Raw genomic sequence first — 21,727 nt, forward strand, 5'->3', positions numbered from 1 at the left:
GGGAGTCCAAGTAGACCACAAGCTGAACATGAGTGAACAGTGTGATGTGGCAGCTAAAAAGGCCAATGCAATTTTAGGCTGGATCAGTAAAAGTATCGAATCTAGATCAAGGGAAGTAATAGTGCCACTCTATTCTGCTTTGGTCAGGCCCCACCTGGAATATTGTGTCCAGTTCTGGGCTCCACAATTCAAAAAGGATGTTGAAAAACTGGAACGTGTCCAAAGAAGGGCAAGTAAAATGGTGAAAGGTCTAGAAACCATGTCCTATGAGGAATGACTTAAGGAGCTGGGGATGTTTAGCCTGGAGAAGAGAAGGTTAAGAGGTGATATGATAGCCTTGTTTAAATACTTGAAGGGATGTCATATTGAGGAGGGAGCTGACTTGTTTTCACTTGCTCCAGAGACTAGGACCCAGAACAATGGATGCAAGCTACAAGAAAAGAGATTCCACCTCAACATTAGGAAGAACTTCCTGACAGTAAAGGCTGTCTGACAGTGGAATACACTCCCTTGGAGTGTAGTGGAGTCTCCTTCCTTGGAGGTCTTTAAACAGAGGCTAGATGGCCATCTGTCGGAGATAATTTGATTTGGATTCCTGCATGGCAGGGGGTTGGACTAGATGGCCCTTGCGGTCTCTTCCAACTCTATGATTCTATGATTCTATGATTCAAGTTTGTTTTCTGCTGCTCCAGAAAACAGGTCCTGGAACAATGGAAGCAAGCTACAGGAAAAGAGATTCCACCTCAACATTAGGAGGAACTTCCTGACAGTAATTGCTGTTCGACAGTTGAACACACTCCCTCGGAGTGTAGTGGAGTCTCCCTCCTTGGAGGTCTTTAAGCAGAGGCTAGATGGCCATCTTTTGGGGATGCTTTGATTGAGATTTCCTGCATGGCAGGGGTTGAACTGGATGGCCCTTGTGGTCTCTTCCAATTCTACGATTCTATGATCGTGTGATCCTTCTAAAGACTGATAAATTTTTTTCTGTTAAAGAAGTAATGCCTAGGAACACATCTACTTTGTTAACTGAGGTATACCAGTACAGGGGATTAACACTATTAACATAAACTATGGACTACTTTTGGGGCACAGGCTAACATGTTATTGTGTGAACACAGATGCTGCTTATAATTCAGCAGTACTTGAAAGAGAGAAAGCAGGTGGTCAGATACAAACATGCAGTGAGTCATCTTCCCAGTTTTGTACTGTGATGTGGGCAAGTCCTTAAGTCATCTCTGCTGAGAAAATAATTCAGTTTATAAGGTTGTTCTAATATAGTGCTTTTGCCTGTGTTTCAGGAAGGAGAGCAGGTTTGTTTTTCAATCCCTAGTGATGATAACGAAGATAAGGCCAAGACCACTGACAGGTAAGCCTTTGTGAATGGCATGTGCCAAGGAACTGACAGGTAATATATTTAATATGTTTACTGGCACACTCACTAGGTTAAGCCAGGAAAGATGCCAATGCAATGGCATTTCATTTTACTCTATATTATCTGAAAGAGAAGTCAAATTATACTTCTTTTTATTTTTGTTATGTATGTATGTGGGTTTTCCAATCTTTATCCCACCAGCTGTGGGGTTTCTCACTCAGTGGGAAACCATTCCCACCAGTGCCACTAGCTGTGAGGGGTCCTCTCAGGCAGTCCCACCACTGGGACCAAATATGGGGTTTCTAACTTTTAACCATCAAATGTGAAGACTTCCATGGTGCTTACTGCAATTTATCAAGGCTTTCCCACTGCCATCATGTAAGAACTTCCTCTTGTCTCTCCTGTGTGACACCAACTGGAGAGACAATCTGAAATGTACCTAATAGGATTTGTGTATCTTCTGTCTTCAATGGACACCACCCTTCTGTATTTAATGGTGCCACCACAGACATCTTGACTGAATCCAAGCTCTCAGATAGATAGCGTTTCGCTAGGTCAAAAGTGTATCAAAATAAAAACTTTTTTTTATTTTCAGAAGGTAAACATATCAAGGCAGAGAACTGGGTCAACAGGCTGAATCATGTCCTTAATCATGTTCTGTGCATATTGGTTTCACTTCAAGGTTCTAGGTTTCTCAACTGCAAGGGGAAAGCATCCATCCATTCAAATGTTAAATCTAGATAAAAAGTGAGTGTGGAAAGAGGGGTGGACATTTGTCCCATGGGCTGCATCTAATTTCTACCCCATTTTTATTGCATGCCCTCAATACCCCATGCTGAAATTTCCATGGAATTTTACTGTTATGATGACTGTGGCAAAGGAGGCATATTTGTCATCAAGCACAAGGCACACTGGGGACATTATCAGACAAGGGAAATTGGAAGTATAATCCAATGGCAATCCGAACGCAATCATGGGATTTAATGTTATTGTGTGATAAATTACCACACACAATTTTGGACAATGGGAAGTCAGTCCGAACGCAATCATGAGGTTTCGCATTATTGCGTGATAGACTACCACACGCAATTTCAGGCAATGGCAAGCTATTTTCAAGTAATGGGAAGTCAGTTCGAATGCAATTCAAATTCACATAAATTTGCTGCTAGCAAATTCATGTGAATGCGTTCTGGCCCCGCTTTCTTTTCATTCGAAATTAAGAGAAATTCCTCCCGTGTGATAAACTCCAGGGATAGTGGGCCTTGTAAGGCTTATGTTCCTAGACATGGCAAAGGAGCAACTTGAAAGCAATTTATTTTTGGCCAGCATGGCAGCTGTAAGGGAGCATCCCATGGGGGTGGGTGGAAAGTTTCAATGTTATACAGTATCAGAATGTTAACAACCTCCTCCTTAATATATTAAAAACTGAAAGGGTTTTGTTAATTGAATTACATATTCCCCCAACTCTTTAGTCCTTGGAGATTTACTGTCTGGAGCAGGTGCAAAACAGTGGTTCCAGCAGGTAGACATATATGAATAATCAAGGAATATGCCACCTTTGAGCACATGCTCAGTCCAGAATTCTGACCAGTATAGGATCCAAGCTTCAAAGCCCTTTCACAACAAAATGCTGCTCCTTATCTTTCTCCTGAATGTTCTTTACGATCAGCTGAATGTGTAAGGCAAAATGTTTTCCAGTTATTTCTAGTTTAGAAAAAGAGTCGCAAACTGTGGGCTGATCAACAAATTACCTAGAGATCTACCAGTAGATCCCTGGTCTACCTTCTACCCACCCCTACTTATATGGGTTAGCTTTCTTCAAGTATAAATGAGAGCTAAACATAGTCAAGAATGTGACATTATATTTCCATTCCCCTCACTCTGCCCCCTCTACTTACTTTATTTATCCCAAGTGTAATTTTGTTGTCATAGCTGCTTAGTAAACTGAATATAAATAACATATCTCTTTAAACAGAGATATACAGACTTTTATTAAATGCATAGCATGTCTTCCTAGCTTCATAACAATAATTGTATGTAGCATGAAAAAACCCCTAGTATTCTAAGGTTAACAGACAATTGCTTGTCTCACTTAGAGTAGACCCATTAAATTAATTATTCTGCTGAATGGTAAGTCAACCCTTATGTAAATCTCATGGATCTACTTTAGTTAGGATTTAGGCCTAAGGCTTCTCTAGTTGGGATTGGTTTAGCACAAAAGAGAACCTATCTACACTGTTGAAAAAAACCCAGCCTCACCTTGCGCTTTCCTGGCCTGCAGTGACCCCGCAACAACCTCACAGAGACCCTATTAATCCCCCCCCCCCCGACACAGATGCATCAAGTTGAAGTCAGTATAACTGGCCACATATTACCCTGGGCAAACTCAATTCATTGCAAGGGGGCAGTCCTCATCTCCATTCCTTCGCATTATTTTCAGCCACAGTGCTGTCTCTGGTATTTTCCCCTTTGTGACCCAGTGAGTGATCACCAGTAATGAAGGGAATTTAAAATGTATACACACATACACAAGACAGAAAAATATTTTATTTTATTTTATTTATACTGCAGTTAATCTATGAAAATGTTCAGATCACTAGTGATGGGCTAGATTGAGCTACTCCCTCCCTCTTTCTGATCTCTGCATAAGTGAGCAACTGAGTGACTGAACTGCTGAGTGTGCACTGTTCCTCTTCCTTTTTCCCTTCTGATTCCCCCATCAGCCTTGTGCTGACATTTTTTTAAAACTGCAGTGAATATATGTAAGCAGATCTCTGCATGATTAAGTGAATGAATGAGTGGATGAGCTAATGAGCACATGTCTTCTTCCTTTTCACTCCCCTCATCTAATTGCCTTCCCATATGAGTGAGTAGCTGATGGTGGGGGGACTGGACAGGGAGGGTGCACACTCCCTGGCTCAGCCACTTGCTCACTTACTCACCTGTGCAGAGATCTACATACATATATTCATTGCAGTTTAAAAAATGTTGTCACAAGGCTGATCAGAGGGCATGGAGGCAGGAAGAGGGAAGGGACACACTCGCTGGCTCAGTCAGTCACGTGATCACTAGTGTGGAGATCTGCATACATACATGCATACACTGATGAAAAAAAAAATCATGGTGATACACACCTTACTTGCCAGAACCAATGAGTCCCACCCACCAAAAACCCTTCTCCTGGATTCACTTCAAAGCCACATCATACCACTGGCCACACATACGATTATCCAGATTTGCCAGGCAAATGCAAGGTTAGGGGCAGTTCTTTTTTTAGTTGGATTTTCTGTGAAAAGCCCCACATTCCTTGCAAATTGTCATGACCATCATGTGCTCAGGTTACAACCACAACTAGGTGAGTACAGGTTCTTTGGCCAGTATAGACATGCGGTTAGAAAGAGAAAACTGTATCAATTTATCTCCTTCAGCCTTCCTCCATGCTGGATCAGGAAATACATGGAAGGATATGGGAGAAGGTCTTTTATGTGGTAGCATCCCAGTTGTTGAATTCCCCCCTTTGGAAGCCCAGTTGTTGCTAACATCAGAATAATTTTAGTGCCTGGTTAAAAACTGGCCTTTTATTAAAGCCTTTGAACCAAATTAATTTTGTCAAGGCTGCACATGTTTTATAGTTACATTATTCAAGACTGTTTAAACTGGTTTGGTTTTAAATTGAAAATGATTTAATATAATTTTAATCTTTTAAACTTTTGTATATTTTTATTTTTTAACAGTTGACTTTATTGTAAGCTACCCTGAGATCTTCAGATAAAGGGCAGGATATATTTTTAAATAAATAAATAAATAAAACAAATTGTATAGAATCATACAGTTGAAAGAGACCTCAAGAGGCATCCAGTCCAACCCTCTGCCATGCAGAATCTCACAATCAAAGCACCCCCAATGGATGGACATCCAGCCTCTATTTAAAGACCTCGAAAGAGGGAGACTCTACCATATTCCAAGGCAACATAGTCCACTGTCAAATAGCTCTTACTCTGAGGAAGTTCTTCCTAATAGTAAGGTGGAATCTCTTTTCCTGTTGTTTGAGTCAGTTGCTCCAGGTTGTATTCTCTGGAGCTGCAGAAAACAGATTTACTCCATCTTCAATTTGATCTCTTTTTCATAGATCAGAGATCCCTTTTGACCTATTGAGCGGTTCACGATCTACTGCAAAGCTATACAATCAGATGTTAAGAGTTATTCTACTAAAATCTAAAGAAATGAATATACTCACTTTTAGTCTTGTACAAATACAACACAAACACTACCGAAGTGATACATGGTGTTAAAACCGGGGGCCTCTAGTAACAATCACTACTGATCCTCCCATGTTTAGCATGGCAGGAGGAATGAAATTAGTTGCAGTCCTTCCCTTACTTTCCTGCTCATTCTGAATGGTTAATTTATTTTATTATTTAATTTATATCCTGCTTCTCTCTCAAAAGGCTTACACATTAAAATGCTAAAACAATCTGTACTATAATATTTTTTAAAAGCATGAAACAGCAATTCACTCAAAACTTTATTTTAGAACAGTTAATTGGTGCTGTCACTGTTATTTAATACTATGTGAAGATACAAGCACATAAGAAAAGTCCACCTGGATCAGACCAAAGGTCCAGCTAGTCCACCATTCTGTTGTCACATTGGCCACCCAGATACCAGTAGGACCTAATTTCAGCTGTATCCCTCCATTTTATTTTCCCATGCAACTGATATAAAAAGACCTACCTGAAATACAACCATCCTGACTTGATGGCTCTGTCTTCCATGAATTTAGCTAATCCCCTTTTTACACCATCCAAGTCAATGGTGAATTCCATTGTTTAATTACTGTATTTTCCGGCGTATAAGATGACCCCCAACTTTTCCAGTTAAAATATAGAGTTTGGGATATACTCGCCGTATAAGACTATCCCTCTTCCAACGTACACCAAATTAAAAAAAATCAGATTTGATTTCAATATGGTAATTTTAATTCAAATGCTTATGATATGCAGGTACTTAGCAGGAAAACTTGTTGTATACAAAGCCTGCTTGGATTGGTCAGCTCTCCCTGCCTGCCTTGCCCTCCCTGTCTCCAAGACTATCAGAATGGTAGTACAAACATGGCTCTTTTTTTCCATACCCCAGGGGTTCCAGACGCCTGCAGCTTGCTCCGCCCTTCACTTACACCCCCCTCACCTCATCATTGGGACCGCATTAAGTCACTTCTTTCCATGAATCCTGGTGAATGGATTTTCTTCTACCGTACTTGTACAGCGCTGCCCTTGCTGCTTTCATACGGTCGCCGCATATTGTGGATATGTGGCCGTGGCCGTTTCTGAGCTCCCCCCATCATATACGGCGACCGCAGATTCTCCATTCCGGCTCAGAAGTTTCAGCACCTGCCCTATAAGACGACATCTGGCGTATAAGACAACCCCTGACTTTTGAGAAGATTTTCCTGGGTTAAAAAGTAGTCTTATACGCCAGAAAATACAGTATGTATTCTGTGAAGTACAGTAATTAATCCTGAATCGATCATCTTTTAGCTTCATTTGATGACTTGCAGCCAACAGTAGCAGCTGCTGCGATCTCAGTTCAAGCAGCTCCATTTTAATATGATTAGGGCTCCTCTAGGTTTGATGACAGGCCATCAATCTTTTCCTCATTAAAAAGACACTGACTTGCTTATAATGTTGTGTCTTATGTATGGATCGATATTATAACATCCCATTTGGACTACTGTAACACACTCTACTTGGATATGCCTTTGAACAGTGTTCGGAAACACTGGTCCAAAGACCACCTGGGGCAGGTTACAGAGACCACAAAATGCCCCTATTGAAACACCGTCAATGGTTGCTGGTTTGTTTCTAGGCACAATTCAAAGTGCTGGTTATGACCTATAAAGCCCTATATGGCTCAGGTCCAGACTATTTGACAGAGCATATCCCCCTGTATGAACCAGCCTGGGCTCTGAGATCATTAGGAGAGGCCCTTCTCTCAGTCCTACCACCATTGCAGCATGGTTTGTGGGGAGACAAAAGGGAGCCTTCTTGTTGGCTGCTCCTAGATTCTGGATCTCCCTTCCCAGGGAGACCAGAATTGCCCTCTCCTTGTGGTCCTTCTGTTGGTGGGCTAAGACTTTTTTATTCAGATGGCCTTTTAAAACTGAAAGTCTTTAAAGAACAGGCTGCAGGTGTTGGACTGTTTTAATTATACTGTTTTTAAGCTCTTTTATCTTTTTCAAATTGCATTTTATTCTTTTAATGAGTGGTGTACTTTAATACTGTAATAATTTATTTTAATGCTCAGTTTTGTATGTTTTTAATTGTATTGTTCTTTTAAATTGTAAGCCTCTTTGAGTCACAGTTTTGGGAAAAAGAAAGAAAGAAAGACACCCTCTTTTATTTATTGGTTTTATTTAGTAAATTGGGGAAAGGACAAACATTTGCAACTATTCAGAAGCAGTAGGCTATATGTATGTATGTACCTGTAGGTAGCTCTGCTTGGGGGGGGGGGGGGATAGCATTTTTTAGAATTTTTAACTGTATCTCATTTTATTGATGTAATCTGCTTGGATTCCAAGTGATTAAGCAGAATATTATTATTATTATTATTAATAATAATAATAATAATTTATTATTATTATTATTATTATTATTATTATTATTATTATTGTATAAAGTAGCTCCAGCCTGCTGCTTCTGGCATCATTTCTGTTCTTTGTTTATTCTTTTGTCCCTGTGTTAACCACTGCTTGTGTGTCACCCTGAATATTAATAAAAATGAAATGAAAAGAAGCAAATTGCAGTAGGGCAAACTTCCCCAATTTGATGCCTTCCAGATGTTTTGGACTACAGTCTGCATCTTTACTCATTATTGACCATGTTGGTTGGGGCTGCTGGGAGTTGCAGCTCAAAACACATAGAAGGACCCAGGCTGGGAAAGGCTAAGTAGAGAAATGAGATACACTTTTTAATGGATTTTACATTAACCTGTTGCAGATGTTTTCTTTCTTCATAGGGTTTTGTACAGAGTTACTGCACCCATCTCGAATTCTGGGCACTCTCAGGTGTGTGGGCTTCGCCCTGTTGAACTGCAGGAGAAAATCCCAGCCAGAAGAGGCAAGAAAATAATAGAGTATTTCTGGTTTCCAGTCGATGGTGATAATGAAGAGTGACTGGAGAAGAAATAGAAATAGAAGTGAATACAGTAGTTGCATGTATGTAAAAGTGGTAATGTAAGCTATTTTAATTCCCTGAGAATAATAGCCCTAAATATTTATTTCCAAGATAGGGGGGTTTGTATTTTTGAAGCAGTAAAATTTCCCATAATTAGCATGCATATTTTCATTTTTAAATGAGAAATAAAGGCCACTTCACACAATGATTTTAATTATATGTCTACCAATCCCCATCTAACCCATTTTTACTAACCATTATTAATTTTTAAAATATGTTTCATTCACCATGAGCTGAGAAGATCATGTTGATCGACTATCAATCCCACTGATTTCTGTGGAATTTACTTCAGGTTGAGTGCTTCTAATGACTGCGGACCATTTGAAGGATGAAGATGACAAACACCAGGCTGCAATCCTAACTGTACATATAAGGAAGCATGTCTTAGTGAGCTCACTGAGACTTACCCCTGAATCAACCTGCTTACGATTGTACTGTGTGTGACTGCTTCAAAACTCAAGCTCTGCTGAAGAAGAAACAGTCCCTTTAGTCCTTAAAAGTCTCTTAAAGGTTCTTCAGTTGAAACTAGTTGTAGTGTGATGATGTATTTGTTTTGATTGGTGGTGATGGCCAGCATTTGTAAGCCAATATAAACCATCCTAGCATGAATGATTAAGGCCTATTATGATTTCATTTTAAATACGTCTGCTTTTTATTATTCATTCTCCAGCAGAACATTGCTTAGAAGGACTGAGCCCACCCAGAACCGATGGTGAGGTTTAAAGCACATCCTGCATGTTTTGGACACAGATCCCTTTACTGGTCTTAGCAGTAAGAGTGCCTTGGAAATAAATGTAAATACAACTGCTTCGGTAATTTTGCTATTAAAAAATGTTGATGTGCTGAAACTGTGTCGCATTGCAATGGTACAGGGCTGGTGATGGAGTTTGGTTTTGCTAGGCCGCTCGTAAAGACCATAACCCTGTTACTTTGCTTTGTTGTCCTTGTTTGTTTACCTACCAATTCCATCAATGTGTAAATAGCTAACAGGAAAAGGAAGAATGAGAAAGCCAACACTACCTTACCCTTACACCATCTTTTATCCTCCTTGCCCCTAGGGCAGTGGTAGGCATTGGTTCTACAGGAGCAGGCTGAGTAGATAAACAACAGCAATGAGGAAGTGATTAGACAACTGGGAGAAGAAGGCTTGTGAATACCACTTTCTGGCCCTCCTAAAACCTGGATCTGATACAACATTGGTAGAAAGTATATCAAATTAATAAATACCAAGTTAGTAAACCCATCGAGCAAAAATAGTGAGCAGAAAGCAAAACCTCCAAGACTGTATTGTACAGTAGTACAGGTTAGTTTTCCCCTTCTTGTTTTGACATGTAAACTCAGGCCCAGTACAGACAGGCAGTTTGCGGCATCCTCATTGTGAACTAGGGCTAGATGAGGCTGGCCATTTAGATGCCCAGCAGTCCTAGTCCACGAGGATACCATCATCATGGCTTGCCACCCTCCACACGGGTGGTGCCATGATGGCAGGAGCATTGCGCAGTGCCTAAATGGCGCTGGAAGGAAGTGATGTGATTGGGGTGTGCGTGCACGGCAATTGCACCCTTTCCAGAAAGCTGCTTTAGTCAGCTTCTGTTTTGCTCCCAGGAAGGAGCGCATCGTTGCCGTGCCATTTGGTGGCTGCGGTAATGATGTGGGGCTAAAAGGGAGTGGCACGGAGCTGCCTGGCTGTCGAGCCCCTCAAATCAAAACAGGGCAATTACATCTATTAAGGACCACAGGCCTAATAGACGTGTCATTTAGGCAATATGGGTGTGATATCTTCTGCTGTGATTGGTTTCAGTTTCACCACTATCTGGTAACTCTGTGAGCATCAGGAGCCATGTATAGATCTAAGAACCAGATATGACTCATCACTGGAAAAGATGTGACGACTATACACCTAAAGCAACTGTGCCATAATACAATCCAACTGGCAGCCAACAAGCTTCACAAGAACAGAGTTTGTGAACCTTAAATCCATAGGACTTCCGCTTCTCCCTTCCCAGAGCCCTATTTTACAACAAGCTGAAATTAGTTCATAGTAGACTATGAGGAAGGTATCCTCATCTACCACTCCTATGCAATAAAAAACAATGTGATATAACAAGTCACATCCTTTATTGATCAGCATTCAGCTTAAGCACATGGCATCATCATGATCAGTACTGGGAAAGGGAAAGACAGGTGCAAAGTTGCAAACCAGTCACTGCGGCAGGGCTCCTTTCTCTTGGACAGTGGCTTGAAAAATCCCAAATGTAGCCAGTGTATTGTAGTGGCTTGAGCATTGGACTACGATTCTGGAGACCTGGATTTGAATTCCAGCTCAGTCAGCTAAACCCACTGGGTGACCTTGGGCAAGTCATATTCTCTCAGCCTCAGAGGATGGCAATGGCAAGCCATCTCTCTGAAACAACTTGCCAAGAAAACTTCATGATAGGGTTGCCTTAGGGTCACTATAAGTCAGAAATGACTTGAAGGCATACGACAAAGTATTCCTATGGCTCCATTGCCACATGAGGGATTCCTTCACCTTCTGTATGCAGTGAGAACAGATAATCAGGGATGGGACTAAAACAGCCTCTTAGGTGGTGTTGGACTAATTTGCACCAGCCTTAATCAACATAGCCAATGTTGGGGAGTGGCCTGGATATTGCAGTCCAACATGTGAAGAAGGCTCACATTATTCCCACCCTTGAAGTAATCAGTCCCATAGAGGAAACACTAGGACATCTGGTCTCCAGTGCTGGTACTAGGTTGAGATTCCCTCCTACCCTGGACAGAATCGGCATGGGAGAGCAGCCAGTACAGAGTAGCAGAGCCCACAAAGATGGAGCAACAATCAACAGCCAGATCTCAGAGCCCCTGAACTTCGATGCATAGGAGATGTGTGGAGGAGACAGAGGCACAATTCCTGAGTGCATATGTTTCAGGTTCCAGCTGCTTTTCCCCCATGCAGAGGAAGATTTAGTGACTGTGATTGTCTCTCTTACAGTCATTTTTTTTTTTTACTGTTCTGGTGGGAGATGTATAGTTTCAGGGAAAGCTCTTACAACAGCATTTTTACAGCCCCACAAAGGATATTTAAAAAAAAACTAAAAAGAAAAACTTTTGAGAAGCTGACTTTGTGGGACAGAAGTGTTAGGGCCTTTGGGAGGCCACTGGTGGCCTAAAGGAGCACACTGGACCTCATAAAGGACTAATTCCCACTCTGTCTTTGGGGATCCACTGGAATGTTTTGTGACGTCTTGGTCTGCAGCATGTGATGTTGCAAGGCTAAATTGTTCACAAGTGTTTGGCCAGCAGTGGAAACAGGGAAGCATGTTTGCTGCCAACAGAAAGGACACTACAAGTTCCTATCCAGTGTGTGGCAGGTAGTGCTCCTTGCTGTTGTGGGCAAGTCTCTACATTTACAGTAGGGACAGGCATCATGCAGCTCACCAGGTGCGGATGGCAACTGCCAACATTTTTCACAATTGGATATGCTAGCTAGGGTTGCTGGGACTGAATACATCCAGAAGGCCCCATGATTCACTTTTGGAACAATACAACTCAGGGAAGGCACTGTATTCTGGGCACCACAATTCAAAAAGGATGTTGAGAAACTAGAGCGTGTCCAAAGGAGGGTGAAGGGTCTAGAAACCATGCCTTATGAGAAGAGATTTAGGGAACTGGGTATGTTTAGCCTTGAGAAGAGATGGTTAAGAGGTGATATGATAGCCTTGTTTAAATATTTGAAGGGCTGTCATACTGAGGATGGTACAAGCTTGTTTTCTTATGCTCTTACGAATAGGACCCAGAACAATGGATACAAGTTACAGGAAAAGAGATTCCACCTCAACATTAGGAGGAATGTCCTGACAGTAAGGGCTGTTAGATAGTGGAACACAATCCCTCGGAGTGTGGTGGAGTCTCCCTCCTTGGAGGTCTTTAAACAGAGGCTGGATGGCCATCTGTCAGGTATGCTTTGATTGAGAGTTCCTGCATGGCTTGGAGTTGGACTGGATGGCCCTTGTAGTCTCTTCCAACTCTATGATTCTATGATTCATATATGTGGGTGAGATGGAAGACAACAGTCATACTATGCAACAACTGTACCCTTTCCCCTTGCTTACCTCTGCAATGCACTTGGTCCCAATACTCCCAGTTAGAGGGAAGGGGTTGAGCAGTCTTAGGATGCACCTTTTAGGTAGTGCAGGCAATGTAATCAGGTTCTGTCCGGAGATATTTTGTGCAATGTGTCATTTCTCTATCACTTTACCTTTAGAGAGGATTAAGTGTCCACTAGCTGAAGATAGGTTACCTGATGCTCTGCTCAGTATTGGGAGTGTAATTTATGTGGTGGTGGATGTTCTGGTTGATTTGTGTTACATCTCACGCTGCTATGAGGTGGCTGTCCCCCAGTGTTATGGAGGTGGTTACGTCTTTCTCTCTCACTGGAGTTAATTGGAGGAAGATACTCTGAATTAGATTTGGGGCTGGCCTACAGCTGAACTATCTCCAGGAATGTGGTCATGGAGTATAAAATACCAAGTGTGCTATGCTGAAGTAAAACTCCACCTGAAAAATTTGCTTGTGATTTTAATTTCCTTTCTGTTCTCCATATCTGGGAGTCTAGACAAACCACCCTCATGTTGGATTTACTTCTCCCAGCACGTTTTACCTTTTAGAAATTAAGAAATATATACACTAAAGAATTAACATACATAGCAAGCATAACAGCTCTTAGCCCTGAACAACAAGGCAGGTAGAGAAGGAAGAGAATACTTAACCCTGCAAACAGTGACTTGGGGTCTGTGCAGATTCACAATTAAGGTCGGTTTGGGGGGGTGGAGTCAGGGCATGGCATCCACACAATGCACACCTCGACTCTACCCCCATGGTGATGTGACACCGTGCACTGCACCACATGGCACTCCTCTGGTGTTGCATTTAGATGATGCAGTGCCAAAGGAGTGCTGTAAAGGCACAGTACAGCAGATCTGGAAAGGCCAGATCGGGGCTGCAGCATGTGGTTGCTGCAGCCCCAATCTGGCTCTTGATTCTCAAACAGGAGTGAAAGCAAAGGTGTCGTGGCAACTACTGTAGAACACAGAAAACATGCTCCTTTCAGGAATGAAGATCGTATTTGTGCACCCTCCCCCAACTGTTGCAGTCATCTTCTATAGTTCTTGACCACTTGAGTCCCTGATGGATGGGGACAAGGAAGTAACCAAACTCGTTCTGAAGCAATGATCCTTTGCCCAGCTTCGGCTGGTGCACCAGCTGCACCCTCTTGGGGAAGGCAGATACTGTATGTGCACCATGCTTCATGCTTTCGTTACCAGCCTGATTAGGCCACTGTAATGCACTCTACATGGGGCTGCCCCTGAAAAGCTGCAGCTAGTGCAAACAGGTGTGCAATCGAGACCATATTAACACTAGTCTTGCAAAAACTGCACCGACTTCCAATTTGGTTTCAACTTCAATTCAAGCTGCTGCTGCTGCTGCTGACCTGCAAAGCCCTCAGACATGGGGCCAGGATACTTGATAGATCGTCTTCTTCCATATGAGCCTGCCAGAAATATGAGATCGTCAGAGGCCCTGTTGTACGTCCCAATACCAGTTAGGTTAGTGGATACACATAACAGGGCTTTCTCTGTAGCAACCCTCAACTATGGAACCCCATACCAAATGAAATAAGGTTGGCCCCTTCTTTTAAGCTTCTGGTGGGCCAATAAAACAGTGCTGTTCAACATTTTAAATCTGGATTTTAGAATTGTTTTTAAACTACTTTTGAGTTTTTCAAATATTTTAATGTGTTAAATAAAACGATACATTTTAATTTGTTCATTGCCTCAAGAACCCTTGTGGACTGGGAGGTGATACAGAAATACTTTAAATGAATAAAAAACATTTACCAGTAAATCGGTCAACTCCCTAGTCCTAGCATAGGGTTGTTGCATAGTGAGGTGGAAGAAAACCAGATCTACTGTACAGTCGTGCCTCACCATACGCTGCCTTTTTATAGGCGGCTTTGAGCATAGGCGCTCAAAGCCGCCGGCGCGCGCGGGGCAGAAGGGGCGGCACGTCCTATTCAATTGAATGGGCGTGCATGCTCACTGCGCCCCACGCGCTGCCGTGCCGCCACACCGCTGTGCACGAGCCCCATTGGAAACAATGGGGCTCGAACATAGGTGGAACTTATACGCGGAGGGATCTGGAACAGATCCCCCGCGTATAATAAGGTTCCACTGTATATACATACTCATGTGTAAGCCTGGAAATTTTAGTTAAAAAACTGATGCGAAAAGTCTGGATTGACTTACCCTTGGACCAATGTAAGTACTGTAGTTTAACTCTTATTTTATTTTAAAAAAGAAGGAACCATTCAGGTGAGCAAATTGATGAAAAACAAGAGCTCAATCTGTTCTGGGAATGTCTTAAAAGAAACACTGACTCCCTTTACTTTCTTCACTGCGGTGATGCTTCTGACTTTTTTGAATGGTTGGGTGGGAAAAGAGTGACAGTGCCAGATCTTTGGTGCTTCCCCTCAAAGAAAGGTTGAGAGGAATCGGGCTTTGAATAATACATTTTAATAAGGTATGCAGGTCAGCTTTTCTGGGTTAAAATCAGGAAGTTATCACATTAGTTAAAAGCTATAATCACTTCTGTTCTTGCCATTTTTTTTAAATTTTTTTTTTGCTTTGCCTATTTATCCTTTTAAGTTCCACCTGGCCTCCTCCCATACATCATAGCATTACCATTTACCATTATCCAGCCAGCCTTTAGGGTGAGCAGTTATGCTTGCTGGAATTTTATAGGTTCTTCGGCATCATTTTCCTTTGCTTCATCCTTTACATTGTTACATTGCTTTTAAGTTTTACCTTCAACCTATCTGTAATTTTGGCCCCAACATCTGCCCTAACTTATACATGCAGTTGACTTGTAGTTGAGCATACAGTATGTATCCCTTATCACAGCCTGAAAAAAATGGATTGGGACAAAAGGGGCTTGGAACTTTTTTAAAAACTAAAAAAACACGCACCATTATTTCCCATTCAGGTTGCCATCTTCTCTTTCTTTTCATTTGGGTTTCTCCAAAATTAGACCCAGAAAAGCTACTTCTAAAGTAGTCGTGCCCTAAATGGCCATAGGGAAGATGCCTCAAGGTTGGTCCCCTCCCCATTTAAAAAGATATTGCTTCCTATTGAATAGATGGAACAGACCTGAGAGCAGGATAGTGTGGATTTGAAAACAAAATATCAAATATATAGGATGTAGTGTACTTAACAGTTACTTTTTCACTTATGTAAAAGTACTTTTAGTAGCTAGGACAAGCTTTTGGGGATGAAATGAAAACAGTGGGAATGTTTTACAATCAAATTAGGAAAGATGGCTATGGACACAAGCAGGACAACCATTTGATCCAAAATAGTTGAGTTGATGAAATGGTAAAATGGTTCAAAACCAGATCTCTCATAAGATCTGACCCAAACTATTTATATTTTCCAAACAAATGCTTTTATTTTGTAGCCAGCTGCCATTACAAAAATCTAAACCAACTTCAAAATAAAAAAAACTAAAAACACAGTGTACATATTTATGATATAAAAAACAAGTATCACAATGACCCAACGTAATATATTGCCAACACAGCAGATAGATTATTGTGTCCTTGTTGGGAATCAATGTAAGGACTGTGTATTACACCATATTCTTTACAACAGAAATGGCAGAAACTGGGAAGGGGACTGGGAAGTTCATGTCAGGGTTAATTCCATATAGTGTTATCAACCATACAAAGCAAAGAACAGGCCGTTCATGTATTTAAATAGCTGTGTCTTCTGGAAGGTACCTTATGCACTAATTTCTCCTGATTACTATATTTCCATTTGGGGGATTTCAAATTGTTTGGGAACTTGAAGATCAGAAGTCAAGGACATTACTGGTGTTTCTCCAGAATACCACAAGATAGCAACACTGAATCTGAGGGAGATAAGAGATGAATTGCCAAGTTTTCCTCATACACTTTCATACCTGTGAGCCTGGGGTTTACATAGACCAAGTGCAACAGCTTCTGTTGGACACATCATGAGCTAGAAAGATCCCGCTTTAAAGATAACAAAATCAGGATTTGATGATCATTTAGATAATTATGCACCTTTGGTAACAAACTTTTATTGCAGGATTTTTCAACCCACCCCCGTCAAGTCACTCTGCCACAAACACAGTGATTATCTCCCTACTAGCACTTGGGAGATCAGATTTAGTCTATAATATTGATGTAAACACTTAATTCATACAAGGCCAATGTATGGAATTAATAATGTAGTACTTTCCTTTTGTCAGCTCTATCTTGTTGTCAGTTTCTACAAGAGCAAATCTGAATGTTAATATTGTAAGAGAAGCTCATGTTGCTGCCTGAGGTTTCTAGTTTAGAAAGACAGCTTCTACTGAAGCACAAGAACAGAGGTGGTGAACATGTATGTAGCTTTCCAAGGGCTGTATGGACTGTATGCACAGTCAATGAAGATGGATGTTAACCACTGTAGTTCTAACATCTAGAAGGCTGCACATTCATGCTTCAGGATGTACTCCTTGAGATGTGACTGCAGCGCCAGGATTAGACAATGCTAGTTGGGGCTGCTGGAACTTGCAATACAACATCTAGACAGCCATATGACTATTACTCTCTAGCTATAACTAGATTCCCTTAACTGTATTAGTTATTTAATACCCACAAGTCTCACCAAAAGCTTACTGTAAAAAGGTTCACCATTTTCTAGAGCCCTAAAAACCTCAAAAGACAAATATGATTCTGAAGCATGAATTATGTCATAAATTGATGGTTTTACTTTCTTTTCATGAAGTTTGATGCCACCCTTTCTTAGTATGTTTGTCTTATCTACACCTGTGCCTGATTAAATAAACAAGATCAACAACAAAAAAAGCCTGTCAGAGCTTTTACCCTCAATATTAATTTTTCAAAGGTAAAGACAAATAAAATTTAAAGAGCAGTCATTTCAACAGACATTCAAGTATCACAATATTTATTGATAGATACAAGTATATAAAATCAGGGCATGAACATGTCTTGATAAATTAAGTAGACTTAATTTCAATACTATAATAGGGACCAATTCAGTTTCTCACCATTTTGCTTCACACCCAAAGACCACTTCCTAGGGCATTTATCCACCTCTTCAAACTGATCATTTTTGTGCAAGTAAACCATGTTTCTTTTTTAAAAAAAGACTTGTGCACTTGCCCAGGCTCAAAGATATTAAAATCTAGCACATAAAGCCCATTACTAGAGGTAGAAATACAGGCAATATACTATTACGGCAACCACCATCGATTACAGTTAAGGATTCTCTGTAACAACCAAATGAATAATCAAATATTGCAACAACTCAAGTATTACACTGAGCAAAGTGCATTTCTACAGTATTCAGTGTTGCTATTCAGATTTCTAATGAACAGCCTATGGTAACTGGCATCAAAGAAGATCCTTACACAGACTGCTTCTGAACTTATGATGTAATTATTGCATGCTGCTAATACACTGTTAATCTAAACATTAAAGATACTCTAAAATATTTTTATGGTAGACTATGATTAAGACATACTACAAAAACCCTTAGGCAGAAGCAAGTCCTACTGACCTACTGCTGCTTTAAATATTGTGAAAACATTACAGCGGAATGAGTTTTCGCAGTGGTTAGGTCAAATGCAGTTACATCATAGCAACAGTATGTTTGCACAATTTAAGGCTTTGGCTGGTTTAGTCAGCTTCTTCTTCAGATTCTTCTTCCTCAGCCGTTTCCAGCCAGGTCAACCACTGATTTACCTGCAAGTAAGCCAGTACAACATTAACAGCTGACAAAGTGAGAAGCCTAACACTTCATACTCCTTTGGAGATTGACCCTGTATGTATCCTGCACATAATACAAAACTTAGGCCTAAATCTAATCACTATTCCAACTAGAATACACAGAGCATTGGAACTTGAGTACTGTCCATCCAAACTTCTATCAGATCAACTTTGTTTGGAACTAGTGGTTTATTTATACCAAAGATAGTTTTTAAAAGCTATTTGATTATTTATGTTAAATATCAAACTTAAGAACTAAACTGAAATGAATTTCAATGACTTGATTCTCAAAGTTTTACAAACTGTAACACCTTAAAGGAAAATCAGATAATTTAGATAATTTTCCTTTAAGGTGTTACATTTTGTAAAACTTTGAGAATCAAGTCATTGAATGCATTTCAGTTTAGTTCTTAAGTTTACCATAGATAATCAATGTGATGGTAAATGTTGGAAATGTAAAGATAAAATTCATTCCCCTTCTTCCAGAATTAGTTTTATTAAACACAGTAGACATGATACAAACTAAACTAAATTCAAATCAAATCAGTGTGATTTTGTACATGATCTCGGCAGCTTGCATGGTACTGGCTAAACACTGGGAAATCTAGAAAAATTCCTACTATAGAAGAATGGAAATTAAAGGTACAGTACTCAAATTTTGGAATATGGATAGACTATGTATGTAAAAGGGAAAACGATTCAAGATTATGAAAAAAAATGGAAGGAAGTTGAAAAATCTTGGTAATGTTTGTAGTACAGTCATTATATAGATAAGAGATCCCATTTAAAGACCGAAGAATCAAAAATTAATTTATATTTAGATATAAATGTTGACATTGTTCTTGAGGGACAGATTGTTAAATATTCTAATTTGAACTTACATTTATTAATAGATATATTTGTAAGTAAATATGTAATCTTTTGTAAGTAAATATGTAATCTTTTTTTTTTCTTTTCTGCCCTTTCACCTCTCGTTCTTTTCTCTTCTCTTTACCCAGATTTTTTCACTTGTTTGTATGTTAATATGTATGTATATTTTAAAATAAAAATTTAAAAAACTTTTAAAAAGATTTCAGACAAGAGTTGGTTTTTTTTTAAAAACAACTTGTTAAGAGCCTGCAAGAAGGTAATATACCTGGAACAAAGCTTTCCCCTTCCCTGGAAACTCTTGAGTAATATCTTCTTTCCATGCCAGGAAAGCTTCTTCTTCAATGATTTCCATATCATAGAAATGAACAAAGAAGCGCAGTAACATGCCTGAAACAAAAGGGTACACACTTTCATTTTTAATACAGAAGTCTTTTTCTTCATCCCAGGTTTATGTAATAAAAAAAAAACAAAAACAAAAACAAAAACCCACCATTAAAAATATATTGCTGGCCCTCCATATCCACAGCTTTAAAATATCAAATATATAATATGTATATATAATTCCAAAACCAAACGATGATTTTGCCATTTTACATATAGACTATTTTATTATATATTGTATTAAATGGGACGTGGGTATCCATGGTGTGTGTGTCTGAACCAAACACCAGAGGATACCAAGAGCCCACTGTACTTGATTGGATGATTTTTAAAAGCATCAGCAAGCCAGAAGTCCTTTGCTTTACCTATTTCTATGTTTCACCTTGTTATACCTGTTAACTCCAGAACAGACATGGGACACGTACCAACTTTCATAGTGCTGCTAGCAAGTCTTGCACTTAGGCAAAATGAGAAAAGCCCACTCTGTTACTATGAAATGGATCCTGTCTATCTATTTGACAAGGACTGTCACACCCTATATGACAAGCATACATGAAGAAGGGAAGGGTGAGAAGTATTTTTATTCCTACCTTTTGGAAAGTTGTTATTATAGCAGTGCACTTGGAGCGCATACAGGGCACTCACTTGTAGATCAACATGGTCATGAAGGAACTTCTGCATTACTGGCTTAAAGGAAAGAAGCAGCTGTTTTTCTTGCTCCAATTGCTCTTTTGAAGGAGCAGATGAAGAATCTGGTTCATCGTTAGGTGGGTTTACTTCACTAGAAATATACTGCAAGAAACTAAAAGAGAAGGAAATAAAAACAGGCACAGGATGCCAAGTATTAGTCCCACCTATAGTAGACTCACAGAATAGAACTTACATAAACGTTCTTATCACATTCCTGCCAATTCAGTGGGTGCAACCCTAACTGGGACTAACAGTTGGCTCTAGACCTGTTTACAACATGTCATCTCTGTAAAGAGGAAATAATGAAGACCCAGGCTAAGGCTGGGGAAGGTGTGGCTCACAAGATGTTGCTGGATTGCAACTTCCTTCATAGTACTGATGGGAGTTGCAGTCTAATATCCAGAGGGCCATACCTTCCCCACCCTGCTCTAGGCCAATGATTAATAATTCTTTCATATATCTGGGAACAAATGCATAATGAAACTACAAGATTTTAGAATCCTTAACACCAACTTTGACAAAACATTGCTAATATGATATATTAGTTCATTTCAACAAAACTGGTTAATTTCAACTAAACCAGTTTAGGTACATTTAATCTCTCACCTGGTCATCAAAATATTAACAAATCCCTTATCTACATGAAGTTTTGGTGAAATGTTGTCCTTTATCCATTTATAAATCGCTTGAGGGGATGGGTCCAATTTTATTTGCTTTAATAGCTCTTTTTCCAGTTTCAGAAGTGGAAACAAGAAGCTAAGTCCTTTCCCTTCCAAGATCTCCAGCATACGATCTTTATTCTGGTCAATCTCTGTAACACACAAAACATTCCAATTTGTCATTCAGGTTTGTCAACCTTGCAACTGATGTAGGATTCTTGCTTTAGCTTATCATTTAATGAGACTATATGTATTTAGCTCTTTCTAAACTTTTTATACATTACACAACTATAATTTCTTTTTGCATGCTTACCTGGCAACATCTTCTGCATATTAACTTTACTCTGTTGGAAGAGTTCAGTCAGCCATTCACGGTCCTGTAATTTAGCTAACTGCTGAAGGCAAAGCAAGAAGAGGGGGAAATGGGTGCCACTTTCCAATGGTTGAGCTAGTTCGGAGATGCTAACTAGTTCTGAAATTATGGCACGGGCTGCAAATTGTGCTAGATACGATTTTACCAAAGGGATGTCCACTTCCAGTTTAGGACACTGGTCCAATACATTTAGGAATGCCTGAAAAATAAGGAGCAGTAATTAGAATTCACTGCATCCTTATTAGGTGACCATATAGTATGGGCAAGCAAATGCAACAAATCAAACCACAATTACCA

General features: G+C 40.0%; 2 protein-coding genes across 3 annotated transcripts in view; one reads left to right on the forward strand and one right to left on the reverse strand.

Annotated features, from left to right (window-relative positions):
* Positions 1-9,443, forward strand: part of LOC121928034 — a 120,593-nt gene extending 111,150 nt beyond the window's left edge. Inside the window, exons 4-6 of one of the 2 annotated variants that reach the window (XM_042462263.1) lie at positions 1,299-1,366; positions 8,387-8,585; positions 8,897-9,443. In XM_042462263.1, the coding sequence (XP_042318197.1) occupies positions 1,299-1,366; positions 8,387-8,543 (225 nt within the window). In that variant the 3' untranslated portion in view covers positions 8,544-8,585; positions 8,897-9,443. Of the gene's footprint in view, positions 1-1,298; positions 1,367-6,508; positions 6,754-8,386; positions 8,586-8,896 lie in introns of those variants that run through there. The other variant, XM_042462355.1, reaches the window with a different exon arrangement.
* Positions 9,444-17,616: 8,173 nt separating this feature from the next.
* The window catches only part of EIF4G2 (eukaryotic translation initiation factor 4 gamma 2), a 92,503-nt gene continuing 88,392 nt past the window's right edge, over positions 17,617-21,727 (reverse strand). The window contains exons 21-25 of the mRNA XM_042459482.1: positions 21,371-21,629; positions 21,005-21,209; positions 20,299-20,510; positions 19,593-19,714; positions 17,617-18,433 (exon numbers count right to left, since the gene is read on the reverse strand). Coding sequence (XP_042315416.1) covers positions 18,368-18,433; positions 19,593-19,714; positions 20,299-20,510; positions 21,005-21,209; positions 21,371-21,629 — 864 coding nt within the window. The 3' untranslated portion in view covers positions 17,617-18,367. The remainder of the gene's footprint in view (positions 18,434-19,592; positions 19,715-20,298; positions 20,511-21,004; positions 21,210-21,370; positions 21,630-21,727) is intronic.

The sequence above is a fragment of the Sceloporus undulatus genome, chromosome 1, assembly GCF_019175285.1.
Source record: "Sceloporus undulatus isolate JIND9_A2432 ecotype Alabama chromosome 1, SceUnd_v1.1, whole genome shotgun sequence".
NCBI classification, from domain to species: Eukaryota; Metazoa; Chordata; class Lepidosauria; order Squamata; family Phrynosomatidae; genus Sceloporus; species Sceloporus undulatus.